The 15184-nt window shown below is 41.1% G+C and overlaps 1 protein-coding gene across 1 annotated transcript in view; it reads left to right on the top strand.

The window, feature by feature from the left end:
* The first annotated feature begins 851 nt into the window (after positions 1-851).
* The window catches only part of LOC118406091 (probable G-protein coupled receptor 158), a 28654-nt gene continuing 14321 nt past the window's right edge, over positions 852-15184 (top strand). The window contains exons 1-2 of the mRNA XM_035805951.1: positions 852-2007; positions 3618-4656. Of these exons, the coding sequence (XP_035661844.1) occupies positions 3830-4656 (827 nt within the window). The 5' untranslated portion in view covers positions 852-2007; positions 3618-3829. The remainder of the gene's footprint in view (positions 2008-3617; positions 4657-15184) is intronic.

Below are 15184 nucleotides of genomic sequence, written 5' to 3'. Positions count from 1 at the left end.
TTGAGTTATGGCGATTTCTGAGTAAGGTGCTTCGTCCCCACGTCTAGCCGGCAATGTCATGGAGAACATAGAAACATCAGAAGTTTCCATCATGGATAAATAGATGTTTTAGGTCGGTAATGTACTGTAACTCCTGTTAGTCGTAGTTCCAGCTAAAAGCATGACCACGAAAGTTCAAGAATGCCTCCTTTGTGACCTTGGGGTGTACGTAAGAGAAGATTACTTTTTCTCGTGAAAATCCGTCTCCTCTAGCTCTCATTGAGACCCGGCACGTCCTCCATTCCGTTCCCATCGTGTAAGACAGCGTTCGTTCCAAATGGCTTTCATCACCAGTTAAAGGCCACGCTAAATGTCCATCCACATCCCCGGGACAAGCTCCCAATATATACGTGACTACGTGGTACTCATGCCGCCGGGACTCCACTTTACTGGGGTGACCTTTCGGATGGATGAGGCGTGCTGGAACCAACTGATTGCAGTCTTCGCTTCGTTTACGACATCCCAAAACACCGAGTCGATGGGGAATATAAAACCCATTTTGCTCCAGTGGACTAGAAAACTGACTGGGAATATTTAAACGCTACATGTTCTTGGTATATATACTTATGCATGCCCTTTTTTTAAAGGTAGTAGGGTGACTGGCAATTAAATTATTGTGATATAGATGCGCTATTCGGTGATGCTGAGTGTATCTGTGTACGTTGTTTTGTTTAGGTACTGAGGGGCTTTTTCTAGTTCTCTTCTAGCGAAGAATCCATTTCCCCTTGTGCGTTTAGTGGTATCTTCTAATCGTTCTTTGCAGCTCCCAGCCAAGCTTTCAGTCCCTTCCAATCTCTGGTAAAAAGCGGTTTACCATAGCCGAAAATTGGCTGAGATTTCCTGCGGAGATTACAGAGGTGCCCCGCCGTCAGACGGTCGCGGCGTGGGCGGAAGATTTATCGTCGCAATCAGCGCAATCTACAGACAGAGTTCAGCGGTGCAGATTCTAGCACAGCCCGGGGCATCAGAAAGATGCGACACGTCTCCTCTTAGATGTAATCACCCAACGACACACTATCAAAAAGTTATTAAGGTGGATAGATTCATTCGAGTTGGAAGGCAGAGCCATGCAGAGGGTTTATATGGCCAAGGACATCATGTGGTACGATACAGTACACGGTGTCAGCTCGGAATGACGGAGGGTTATCAAACCCATCAGGGATCTAATTCTACAACGGTCTTGTCTGTTTCTAGCTGCTGTCGTGTTAATGCATCTGATATAGCTAACGGAGGAGTGGAGGCTGTGTACGTGTGCTGTAAGGAGTTACCAATTCCAGTCATGTAAGCTGCGTGGTGGTGGTAGAATATACACCCGTGAATCCTGTGGTGTCAGGCTGCGCTGATCCTTGTGGACCCCAGCCACGGGATTCTGCTCCGAAAAAATTCATTTGACATGTAATTGTGTCGTTAATTGTGTTCGTGAAGAGAAGTTGATATTGATGCAGAGATCCGTGATTAATTGTCCGGTTGATATCGAGGCCGGGCCGCCACTTCGTGAGCGGGTGCCGTTAATTACCCAGTCGTGCGACGTTTTAGTGCCTCGCCGGAAGGACTGACGGGGATGCACACGGCATCCAACCCGGAAAATAAGAGGATGGAAGAGGGGCGGCAGCAAGTGTCATCTTCGTCTCGGAGCATCCCATAAAGAGATCGTAAGGAGGATCTCAGGGTGGGGTTGGCGTTGCAAGAATGGGGAAGCGCTTTCGGAGCTCGGTAGCGCTAAATGTTCGCTGTTGCGAAGGATGTTGCGCCGCGCAAACCTAACATCAAATGTGCCCACCAACTGCAGGGATGCTAGCGGGCGTGTCCTTGTCAACGGAACTAAACAGCGTTTGACGGCCAACATGCGTTTGCCACTCGGCTACATGTCGTCTGAGCGATAGTGGGATTTTACACGGTGTATTTACGGATAGACATTGTTGAGCATGTCACAAACGGTTCAGCTGAAAGCAGTTCAGCACTCAAAAGGTAAGATCCATCGCCTTTGATCATAGCTATGGCAGTATTCTACACTAGAGCCAATCTTTTGGTCTTTTTTTGGTGGATAGACTTGGCTCTATTGGCAACAAATTTCATGTAAACTGTATATGTATAGCATCAAGCAAAGCGCTAGGGTAGTATCTTATGTCCATGGCAACCATACGCAGTGATGTTGTTGCGAGTCACATCTAGACGCCTTAACGGGATTTTAAAGCTCTAGCAACCAGTTAATATCATATCTGCCTCCGTAGGAACACTTCCTGTAGCGAGATCTCAACCACGTAGTTTGACATTAACGTCAAAGACAAGGATTCAAGGAAAGCCGCTTTGTGTCTGTGCAATTAGGTGTGACGGTAACGGAAAAGAAAGCTTCGTAGATGCGGGGGAAGTCTTAGATCAACACGGTATCACCGATTGGATTGATCAAAGATCTCAAAGCCATGCGAAAGAGCATGAATGCTTACAGTGACCCATAAGATTTACTTAATGTATATGCCAGTTTACGTTGATCGTTACCTTCTGAGTAGGGCGACGTAGAAAGCCAGAAGGGTTAGAGTCAAGCCGTACATGTTTGGAAGCATTCTTCCCACGTTCTAATGGATGTACATATGATTTCACACTTGGGCCGTCCGATGTGATGCATACACGTAGTCAAGCACAATTTCCATTTCCTTGCAACAGCTTTGGTTTGACATGGACAAAGTACACACTTCATCTGGCAGACTAGAGGGGGTCTACTTTACTAGAGAGTGCTATATACGGAACCGCTAAAGTCAGCGTTTTGTTTCGTGCAAACGGCTTATTGATCCATGAACTTCAGAATACTACAAATCTTTGCGGTTTGACAACAAAGGCTTCTAAACAGGATGATACCAGTTTTAAATGTTTATCAAATGTAAGGCATAACATATTATGAGTGCTGTTTGCTTTTGGTGTCCTGTCATAAATAAGAAAGTAAAGAACATTGCAAACAGCAGAGGAGTGATGATGTTTCAAAAACGCTATACAGAAAGTCCATCATGTCCACCATATGTCTTTGGATGATTTACCGTTTTACTGATGCCCTGGACTTCTAGCTTTCAGCAAAAGTGTAAGAAATATGGTGCTTCGGCGAACCGGATTGTTATCTAGAGTAAGGTTTAAGTAACCAGTGAAAAGCGGTTGTCGTCAAGGAAGAATTTGCTCGTGAGTAGTGAGTTAAGCAAAGCATGATGACTGACAGTGCATATGGATTACTGTAAAGTAAAGAACATTGCAAAATAACAGAGGAGTAATGATGTTTCAAAAACGCTTTACAGAAACTCCACCATGTTCACCATATGTCTTTGGATGGTCACCGTTTTAATGCTTCCCTGGACTTCTAGCTTTCAACAAAATTGAAAGAAATATAGCGTTTCAGCGAATAGGATTGCTATGTAGAGCAACGCCTAAGTACCTAGTGAAAAGCTCAGTCGTCATGGAAGAATTGGATCGTGACTTAAGCAAAGCATGATGACTGACAGTGCATATGGATTACTGCCGGCCGCACGTCATAGCAAGCGTCATAAAGCCTTACGTACGCATCTTCCTAATCTGATCATGTCTCTTCGTTTCTACAGAAAACATGTGAGCAGACTCGGTATAAGATTAGAGGAGAAGACATTACAGACATCGCAGAGGTGTCTACGGTAATGCCAGCAAATGTAGCTTCGTTGACTATTTCTGTGTCTGCATTTTGATACCAAGTGGTTACAGAAGACATATATCAACTGCATGGCGTAATCCTGAAAATACGTTCCCTTTCCGCATATCGAATATTCTGAAAGCCATCATGTATCAAGACGGGACAGGGACGTGTATGTGGAGACTGCCAGTACTTCTGCCACTCTTGTGGTGTCAGCTGCCTGTAGTCCTGAGCCAAATGACAGCTGTTAAAAGTACGGCATCAGTGCTGGGTACGACTCCATCATCTATGACGGCCTCCGGCTCCAAAACCTTTCCCTCCACTTCAACAACCACATCCATAACTACTGCCAACCCGGCTCTAACGATCACCAACCGAGCTTCATCGCATTTCGTGGACCAGAAATCGTTAGCGCTGGAGGCTGTGGAGTCAGCCAGAACTTCTCGAACGTGCGAAACAACCGATTTAGCGATATACACCTCCTCTGGCTCGGAGATGGACAAGATGGCGTCCGACCTCGGGCCGGAACTGAAATCAATTTACGATGCAGCAGGCGTTATCTCAAGACTGCAAAGGTCTCTGCGAGGTGAAATGAAAGATGGGAGGAACGATATGTACAACGCTCTACTGAACACGTTATTACTCCGACACTCCAACATAATGAAGAGTTGTGTGGGGCTAATAGACTCCCAGTTCAATGACACGATGGCCACATACACCTGCGTGGACAGAAAGTCACAGTTTGACAATAGTACGGGCAATGGGGGTGACACAGACGCGTCTACTCAATCAGAGGTACATGAATGGTTTTGGTCTTTGCTGGGAGCAAACAACACCCCTGCAGTTGGACAAGGAAGTTTTGCCGTCGGACGTGACTATTGGTCCAACATCACCTTGGTCTGCGGACAAGAACGGAAATGGAAAATCACCTTTTCTACCCCGGTCTACAGAGAAGGAGATGGCAGACTCAAAAGGTAAAGTTGTTCACCGATCTTTTGTGATTGTTTGATGTTTGTTTTGTTAGTACATTTTTGAGAATGTATTGGATGAGCTTTTGTCAGAAAAAGCTACACAAGTCACACAAACTGAAATACTTGTCATTGTATAAGTAGTGCATCGAATGGGATGTTTTCCTGAAATATGGGCGCAGCATTGGATATGAATTGCCTCTGTTGTTATTCTTGGAACTTTTCCATGAGGGAAGATTCCAGGAAACATCGTAAAGTAGAAATCTGAAACCCTCGTCAAAGCGTCTCCGAAATGTCATATTTCAAAGCGGTTTAAATGTCCAGAGACTGGCGTTAGGTTGTGGGGTCAGACCCTGTGAGACCAGGAGGTCGTGTATGGGGGCGACACATCGATTTTTGACCTGTTGATCACCTCTTTGCTGCGCGCTACGAGGCACTCTGTCTAATCTGTCATAAACAGCAGGGACTTTCTCGCAGCAATCGAACGACATCATTTATCATTGAGGAGTTCCCAAAAGGAATATTATAGCATTTGATCGCGGGATTATCATATCTGCTGTATTGATGTATACATAACTACGTTATGCCTACATTGCTGCAATGATATTTTCAACAAGGCTGCATATCAAAGCTTCTTCAGACATGGCGCATCCTTTTCAGTGATGAGATTTGCTCAATGTCTCATAGAAGGGCAAATAAGATTTATCAACGGTCCTTGTAGTCTTCCGTTGTTTCACATAATACAAATGTCCATTTGTCAAAGTTACGGGAAAGAGCGAAACCCCCAGGGGCATCCATGCTAATCGCGCCGGCTAAAGAAGCAACATACGCCCGCCCGATCCCAGAGTTGGCCCCCTCCCTTAAAGTTTACCCTCAGCATACGTTGCTGTTTAGCCGAGGAGGTTGGCTAAACTCTTGCTGGTAGGAGTGGTCTGTTTTTACCACAAGCTTACAAGCCCGTATACACCAGACAGTAAAATAAGCCACATATCATTAAAGAATGTCTAGACGCTAGAAATCCGTCCAATGACTGTAAAATACCATTTTCATCCCATACTTCACACCCTAGTATTACGTACATGAGCCTTGTAGAACTGTAGTATATTTCAGTAAATGCCATGCTTTGTACCTCGTACAATTGGTGCGCAATAAGGTCATATATCAACCATCGCTCTATCCTATCTACCTGACCACCTCCACCCCTTCGATACCCTATTGCGATGTACTTTATATTTTGCCGACGACATTATCACCATACCATACCGATTCACGGCCAGTTGTCGTAAAATATTGCCATCCAGCTTTTACAATAAAGCGGAAAAGCATTTCACGAGGTGTCGTATATTATTTCATACATCGCTTCTATACGACGCATTTCTTAAGGAAACGACCTGTCCTCGAACCATCAAAAGTTTATATCTGTTAACTGTTGAGGACGATGTATAGATATGGCTACGCCTTAAGGAAGCACTTTGGGATCACGGCGTAAGGTCCCCTATCCACAAGACGGCGATCGCGCGGCGCTCTCACTGCAACCTAAAGAGGATATATGTAATCTTCAATTTCACACTGGGTATATCATATAAAACGTAAAAGAGTGAGTGAGGAGACAACAAAGCACACAAAGTGTAAAAGATTCGTTTCTGTTTTGTAGAATTCGTTGAGCGATCTGTCAAATTTGAGGTCGCAGAGAGAGCGCGGCGAGAGCGCCTAGTGGAAAGGGGGTATAACGAATGCGCCTGTGTATTTATAGTTAAACGTTGCCTGATGGGAATCTATGTTCAACTAACCTGTTGTTATGGGACGTAAGTTTTAATGGAGGCCGCACGCAGATATCAGGTCCGATCGATAGCTATTCGTGTTCGCCGGGGCACCCCTCTGGGAATTTCCGCAAAACTTGGCAGGATTTGTTTTCTAACTGTCTGGAACTCTTCGGGAATTAAGTTGACCCGTCAGGTCTTCTATCTGTTCAACACATTTTAGTCAAGCTGCCATGCAGCCAACTCATTTTTGTTGTTTCGAATATGGTTACATTCTCGGGAGCCAAATGTTTTAGTCGATTTTTCTGTTTGTTTGTTTGTCTGTTTGTTTGTTTTTGTTTTTTGTTTTTATGCATGATAACTCAAGTGGTATTTAATTCTCTATCTATGTTGTATGAGTAGACCTTGGTCCAGACAGAAAATACCTTAAGTACTTGTAGTCAGTGAGAGATCTGAATTCAGATGATTCTTGAATCATTAGAGGATTCTCAAATCTCGTAAGGTATAGCGAGATTATGGGCCTGGAGATTGGGGACTGTTAAAAGAACTTAGAACTTCGATCTTTGGGCTAATACTGTGAATGTATAGGCTTTGCGTTTGGAGACTGTCGGAATGTAAGCATTGGGACTGATAGTGAGAGCATAGGCCTGACATTGGGGACTGTTGGAACAGGGCTATTAGCAGGCAAAAACCAATTCACTTGTTTCTCAAAATAGACGTCTTGGAAAATTGCACCTTTGGTAAAAGGTCCTCCATTATCTAGTAGTAGCTGGGACAATATTATAGACTCGGTGAGCAATTAATGCATGAAGGAACCCAGATGCTACCGCGCTACATGAAAGACTTTTACTTCTTCTACCTTTGTGCCCGATGCACCATTGATTCAGAACCCGAATTAAAATCCATTGAAGTGGGAAATTACATCTAGCCACGATGGCAATCTCCGCGCGGCAATATTACAGACTTGGCACCGATGAAGAATTCTAAAGTCGTTATTGCACAGCTAGGAGGGAAATTATGACGGGCAATCATTTACGCTCAGCGCTGAAGGACTCAGTCATCGCTAGAGCAGATCTGATGAAGTAGGCGCTATTAAATCTTCCTAGATATATGCTCGTTTTGTCTAGCTAGCAGAATTACGTACCACATCTTTTAAGCATTTCAATTCTTCTTCGGGTGATGAAATGTCTTATGGCTGAAGTCTTTCTTTTAAGAATATAATGATAGCCGTCATTAGTTAGACTGAGTGTTCACTCAAGTACGATAATTGCTCTTTCTAGAGGCCGGTAAAGGGAAACTCTTCATCAGCCAGAGACGGCAATGTATGGCAATATGCTGCAAGTTGTTGGACATGACGAAAATCTACAATGAGCACTGTTGATTGATGTGGAGAAATTTTTATGTCTAAGAACGGTTGCCTGTGATGAAATGACCTTTTCAGCAGTTGCTGCCTGGAGGAAAGAAAGCAAATACGTTACTGTCATTACATGATTCCTATCGGTATTTAATCTTCAAATGGACGCCGCAAGGCCTTGAAACTTGGAATCTGTTTGTAACTTTGCTCATCTGTGACTAATGGTTTTCTGGTGTTGCCGAATATTATTTTGTATTTCATACTTATAAATGGATGGGTGGCACACGTTCATACATACATTTAGATATATAGGTATACCCCCAGTCAAAAGTCTCTGTCTACTGATGTCTAAAGAAGCGGGTATCCATTACGTATACATTGCAGAACATTTGAATTGCACAGTGCCACCCATAGGTTTGCCAACAAAAGAGCTTGATGTAGTTGTAGCCTATAGGACTGTGTAGCAACCGATTGCAGTTTGACCCAAATATCTCATTAGTGTAAATTATAAGCAAAATACGTTTGCATCACACCAGCATCACATGGTCATCATTCGTACCGTAATTCCATTCAGTATGTATTCAAGTAGTTGTTATTTTGATTTACCCCTCACCTTATTTGAATAAGCCTACCCAGGGTGTCTTTTCCTATTTTATATATTAGTCTCGGTTGTTTGTATACTCGGTTTAATGGGTTTGCTTTGGTTTTAGCAAAAGTGTAAACGACGACCAACAAAACATCTGAATTGCTACAGATGATAGAATTTTTTGGTTGCTTGGATAGCTGGTTACTTGGTTGCTTGTCTGGGTTGTTGATGGTTAGTTGTTTGCTGTATTCATGGTTTGATAGTTTATCTACATTTTTCCATTAGTGTTTAAGACCGTGCCGATAATGAAACCTTGTGAAATATTTTCTACCTTGAAATAGAGGGGCAAATGAGTTGCTGTTATAGTTCGTTAATGTGTACTATTGTGCCCGAGAAAAGCGGCTTTCCGTAGCTATCCTTCCCCTCAGAGGGACATTACAAAAATCAATAAAGCTTAACTCCCTTCTGTTGCCGTTACCTCTGGGAAGTTTTATGTCACCAGTATCGTGTTGAAAAGCAAATGGTCAATAAATGGCAGGCCAGGTCTTGCTGATTTCACATCTTACCGATAGCGAATGGTTTATTCAAGCTTTGTAGTGCAGTCACGAGATGGCAATAGCATTAGGGCTAATGTGATGTGTTGGTCACAATCGATTAACGAACACGTTTGTAACGTTAATTATTCAACTGGCGACACTATAAATCTGGAATGATAGTCTAAGGGAAAACTTCAAGGAGTTAGTACTTGGAAGACAGTTACATCATCTGATACTGATAATGTTACATAATGAAATAACTACTAAAGGGAAAAACATATTTTCTTACATACAGCTTGCCCAAATTCTACCTGAGGTCCCCAGAATTCTCCCAAATGCTCCAAAATTTTAGCTGACCTTCTCAGAATGCTGCAAAACTGCTGTGTCCAAGGCGACATCTAATTGTTACCTTGATATTAATAGCATACTTGTAGGATTTCAGTCATTTGGCTAATCTACCTAGACAAAAATTTACGTTTCCTGGATTTAGACTGTCTTTCCAAATTTCTAGTGTCACCTGTTATTGTAGACTTATCACAGGCATTTCAAACATAAGACAGATCGAAAGGGTGCGTGTGCCAAAATTACAACAACAGAGACGAAACCGAAGACACTGAGAAAGGTACTGCATCCTGCTGATATTGTTTTCCTTCTGAGCCTGTCGATCAAGAAAATACCACTTGCTCATAATTTAAACGAAAGGTCCCTCTGGGAAGTCATCTTTGGAATTATGCATGGTGTGTGTGCTGCTACAAAGCACTGATACAAAATAAAAGCGGTATCATTTTCTCCATGGGATAATGATTCACGTTGATTAGAGATCCCCTTAGAAACGGCGAAACGTTGTTTCAGGCAGTAATGAATGGATACTGATTACGTTAGATCAACTGGCGTCACGTGTAGTCCATCATTCAGGATATTATAGATATGATTTATTCTTTGTCATTGAAACGATACATTTGAATAAAGTTCGCTGCCTGCGGCGGATTTCCAGACTGAATCGCATTGTTAGCTTGATTTCTGTGCTTCTGTACTGCTTTTACCTGCTTTATTACGCATGGTATTAGTGAAGACTGCTTATCGGCACCGTCTAATCAAGAGAGTTGTTGTTGTATCTCAGTGGATTTATATTTGCACTATTGATTTTGATTGCAATTCGATCATTCACGGCCCAACAAGTTTCATTTAACACTGTTTTCCGGATAACATGTAAAAGTTAGAGTCACTGAAATAGAAATATTCGTTCCGATTGGAATTAAACAAGACACATTATAAGAGATATTTAAGAGTTTTTTCGTATGACATGTTTATTTGCAGTTTATTGATTATGCAAATAATGTCTTTATTAACATCACATCTGTCCAAAATACATAACTGATTATATACACATATAAATCTTACATTTGCACGTGATTGGGTGTCCATGTTTGTATAATGACTAGTTCCATCACCTTTGAGCTCTATTTCCTGCCTCTCCAACAAGCCTGACTTTTGCGGTCAACTTTCCACACACTTTATGACACTCTTTTGACAGTTTATTCACATAATAGAAAAGGTGGGATCTTTCGTCTTCCACTATCTCCAAAATTAGAAGTCGAACCCAATAACCCCGGATCTAGAGTCAGCTTTCAGACTAGAGTAGATACTTGTGATATTGTTTTTTACTGTTAAAAACCTCACATGTTACCTGTAATTAGCCCACGGGCAAGAATTTGCAATCAACTTATTATTATTGAAATACCTACGTACATATACCAACATAACAGACAGGCTGAACATGAAACAGAGATTCTACACACGGAGTAAAAAATTTAAACAATAAAAATTTTTAGTGTAATCTAAGTGATATCAATGACACCAGACGCATCACAAATAGAGGATTAGCCACAACCTATACATCTTCCATGTCAAGAATGATGCATTTGTCGATTAACAGTTATGTCTACTGCATTTAGGAGGTCACATTCGCGAAATAAACGTCAAAGGGTATCAAAGATAGCAGATAGTATCTGAAACCGTGCGAGGAAGATCAACTCGTGTCGCTGTTGGGATTGATTTTTCGATAGATATCGATTGCCGTGGTGCTAAACACATATCAGTGTCAATCAAATGTTGTGTTATCATAAATTTTAGTCAGATAACACTGTGATCGGTCGACCATGGGAAAATTTACATGTAGCTGGTTGTTGACATTAAGTGTGTTGTTTATTGTTTTGTTTACTTCACCGGAAGAAGCATATATATTGCTTGTTGGTGTTTTTCAATGTTCCATAGGGAAAACTCTTATCAACATCGACGGTACGAGAAATTTACACAAATAACAATTGATGCGAAGTAACTAAAAAATACCATGCATCAAATATACACGTTACAAAATAATTAAAACAATGATATAACGCATTTTGTAATATGTTTTCTATGAAAGATAATTAGATCAAGTATGATATCTTAAACTAACTCGTAGGTGCCGTATTCATACATATAGTCTGGATGCCAGACTGTTTCCAGGACCTATACAGCCTAACTCCTCGACTCATGGGCCAGCATTCCCCCAAAAAAGTTCTATAGCAGGCCCCCTGAGTTAGACCCCATGCACGATAGATATTATTGAGACCGGGCCGGATTCTGGTATCCAGGCTAACATACATAGGACATAGGAGATTCTGACGGAGACGGGCGAAATTGGATTGAAGCATGTTTCAATTCTGGTCACATACCCATGTAGAAATGAGACTGCAGAAATCGTTTTGCACGTTGGGTCGCGTCTTGAAGTCTGCCACCAAGACACGTTTGGTTGGCTACGTTTCCAAAAGACGTATATTGGAGTTGTGGTCCGCCATCTTGATTGATGATGCGTGCATGGTTTTACGACGTACAGCAGTCATGTAAGAATATTGATTTCAACGTGCCAAAAGGCGGTTCGAACGGCTTGTCGTGGTCGATACGTCTAACACATTATTATATTGAATTTGTTTGAACAAGTTCTTCAACTTAGTTTGCTTGCGACGGTTTGATATACAGACGCAATCCAGCTCAATGACCTTAAAAACACTTGCACAGAGATGCTATCTTATCTGTTTTATCTCATTTTGTCCGTCAAAGGTTCCCCATCTAAATCACCCTATTCTGGATCAGAACACGCCCCATATCCGCGACTTTGTCAGTAAGCCTACTTCTGATTCAGCGTGTGTAGCTGGTTTGATATCAAATCTATGTACGTTGCCATGTTTTCTATCTGGATTCTGTACAAAGTTGTAGTGTACTTGCTATTTAGTTTAAATCGTAATTTACGTTCTTTCCAGTACATCTGGGTTTCAGAATTACCTGCTACTCTGACAGTTTAATTGCACTATCGTTGGTTTAACGTTACTGTCGATACAGTAAGCCGCAGAAAGGTCGTTTGATGTGCCACCAACGAACTTAACCTCACCCACGTTCTTATTGGCACCTAAAGTGATCAAATTCTGACTCACGGCACGTTTGGTTCGCTTGATCCGGGCTCAATGCAAAGCACGTCGTGGCTGGGGGTGGATTCCGTGTGACGAGATTACTAATCATGACCTTGGTGACTTGGAGAATGCAAACAGTGTCCCCTACCATAGTTTTACACAAAGCAGTACATCTTTGCCAATGTAAACCACAGTTAGAGCAAGATTTATGCATTTTCTTTATTGCAACATGTATTTACAAGACATGGTGACGGCACACTCATGTCATGACTTATATTCATGCCACCACCGCAAAAGAATACAAATGAGTAAATAAATACAAAATAAGAAAAACGAGATAACAAAATAACAAGTAAGCAAAGCACTGAAGCAAAAACAACAAATGAAGATTCAAAGATATAAACTGAGGATATGATGATTAACTAAGTCCCTTAAGACTGGTAGGATGATGTTTAGTCATTATTGAAGCGATTGGTATCTATTAAGAAAATCTGAACAGACATTAATATTTTGGAGTTTTCTGCAGAGGACAGAAAAGAAGATCCTTTTAAAAGCAACTGTACTAAAATTTCGTCGGATAGATTGTTATGCATCTTTGGAGAAACTAGCAGCACTAGTCATGCCGTAGAGGTATTCCATTACAAGGGATGTTTGGTTTGCAATTTTGTCACAATTGATGGCCAAACTATAGGCTTATGATCCAAAAAGGATGTACACATATGATGATCTATCTTCATCTTCCTATGGTATTAGGATAATATATTCCATACTCATACATATTTGGTCCTATTTCATTTGAATATTTCTAGTCAGTTTCTGTCTATTTACAGTTAATACGGAAGATAGTATCGGTCAATGGGAGAATGACACATTTTTTTCATCGGCTGAAAGTACGGGATTTTCCTTTTTGAAATAAAAGATATAATGATGTTTTAACACTTGAAATTTAACTGCCAGGTTTCAGCCTCTCAACATTAAATCCTCCTTCTACATTTATGATGCAATCAATAAAAGTTAATAGGACTTCCTGGACCTCTCTTGATTTCGAGTACAGTACGAAAAGGCACTCATTTGCGTTTGCAGTTGGTACCTGCTCTTAAGCTGATGTTCCTCATAAATGTTTGAAATATTCAAAACGTTCAAGAATTATGGTAGTTAAACGTTACTATCGATACTGTAAGCCATAGGAAGCCATTGGTGATGCATCTCCGTTAACCCAAATGATGCAAATCATATCTAAAAGAACGACCTACAAAAATTCAATTAGTCCGAACAATTATGCTTGTCAGCAAATGCGAATGGGTAAACGATGAATGCGTGACTGACTTCAGTATCAATTCCTAAACAACACTTTTGAAACGTCATTAAGGTCACTGATTGCCGCATCACTGAATTCGTCCGTCCCATTGGGTGCCATTATGGAAATCTACTGTGGCTAATTTACCTCCATGGTGAGAGTAAGATGAACAAACGTAGACACTTTGGGGCAGAGAGTTCAACAAACATCATTAAAACAGCATCTCCCTTACGTTTCATTATTTCCTTGTTAGTTCTCTCTCTCTCTCTCTGTCAGTCTTTTCCAGACTATGTCAAGAGAGTGTCATTGTAGAACTTAACGACAAAAGATTACAATGCTAACAGATACGAAATTACATAAACTGCATAGTACACACAAAAAATACCCGTTAATTACAGGGAATGCCTGATGCAATGAGCTGTCAATAGAAGAATATGTTTATTTTAACATCTTTTAGATAAAACCCCACTTGTTACATCATCATTATCAGTCTCTGTATTCTGCATCTATAGTCATGAAGAGTCCTGTAGCTGCATTCAGTCTTTCTCCATCTTTCTCCACTGTGCTTTGCATCATGCAAGCTTCCTTAGCCCTTGGAGTTTCATTTACTAGGAAAAGCTTGCCCTCTGTGCTTTAGGTCTGTTTTCAGCAGGCTATTAAAAAGCAGGTTGACACAATGTCTTGTTACATGGACCTATAAGAGAAGTGATCGAATTCTATAGAAGAAGAAGATTGAATGCTAATCAAAAATTAACAAGATTACCATACCCAAGGGAAAAGATGCAAACGTAATTTGTATTGCAATCAGACAGTTGTATGGACCTCATCAAATGTAGACCAACTTTGCCAGCATTTTTAATTGATTCAAGCCGTGCCATTTCTGTGGCACAACAAAATACCTGTGTACTGGAGAAAACATAAGTTAAAACACTGCAGTATTTTCAATATTTCCATCAAAAATATTTTGATTAAAGTTTGTTGTCCTCTTATTCCAGTGAAAATACACTAAGCTTGAACATTGCATTGTTTCATAGCCTAGCAGTATATATGATATCACCTATCTTATTACAACGTGCCTAAAGCAGCATCAACTGAGTTGCTCATCAATGGCAACGTTCATTTTTTTGTCAATTTCTACAGGGTAGTTTTGATTTGACAGTTACCTTGGTTTGATGTTTGTTTTTCCTTAGCATCTATGAAGTTTCAATTTTCTGAAAAGTGTCTGACACCCCGTGGGACTCTTTAACATTGTTTTTAAACAACCCTGTGTTTGGAGCGTGTGTCTTCTTGATAAAAAGACGTTTCATCTTGGTACCCTGTCCAAATGGCTTAGGTACATGGTCCATCAATATGATAACTCAGACATGACATTTATTCTATCAAGAAAGTCGAATATCTGTTTGTCCCCAAAATGTCTAAAGAGATGTATGTTGTATCATCCCTTGCTGATAGAAATAACCCTTTGGGCATAATAACATACATAGCGGGTCTATATATCTGTAAACTAATAAAGGGTTAATGCCCCGCCCCGAGGTGTATATGGTGAGATAAT

Source organism: Branchiostoma floridae, chromosome 18, assembly GCF_000003815.2.
Source record: "Branchiostoma floridae strain S238N-H82 chromosome 18, Bfl_VNyyK, whole genome shotgun sequence".
NCBI classification, from domain to species: Eukaryota; Metazoa; Chordata; class Leptocardii; order Amphioxiformes; family Branchiostomatidae; genus Branchiostoma; species Branchiostoma floridae.
This window is presented reverse-complemented; position numbering and strand designations above follow the sequence as displayed.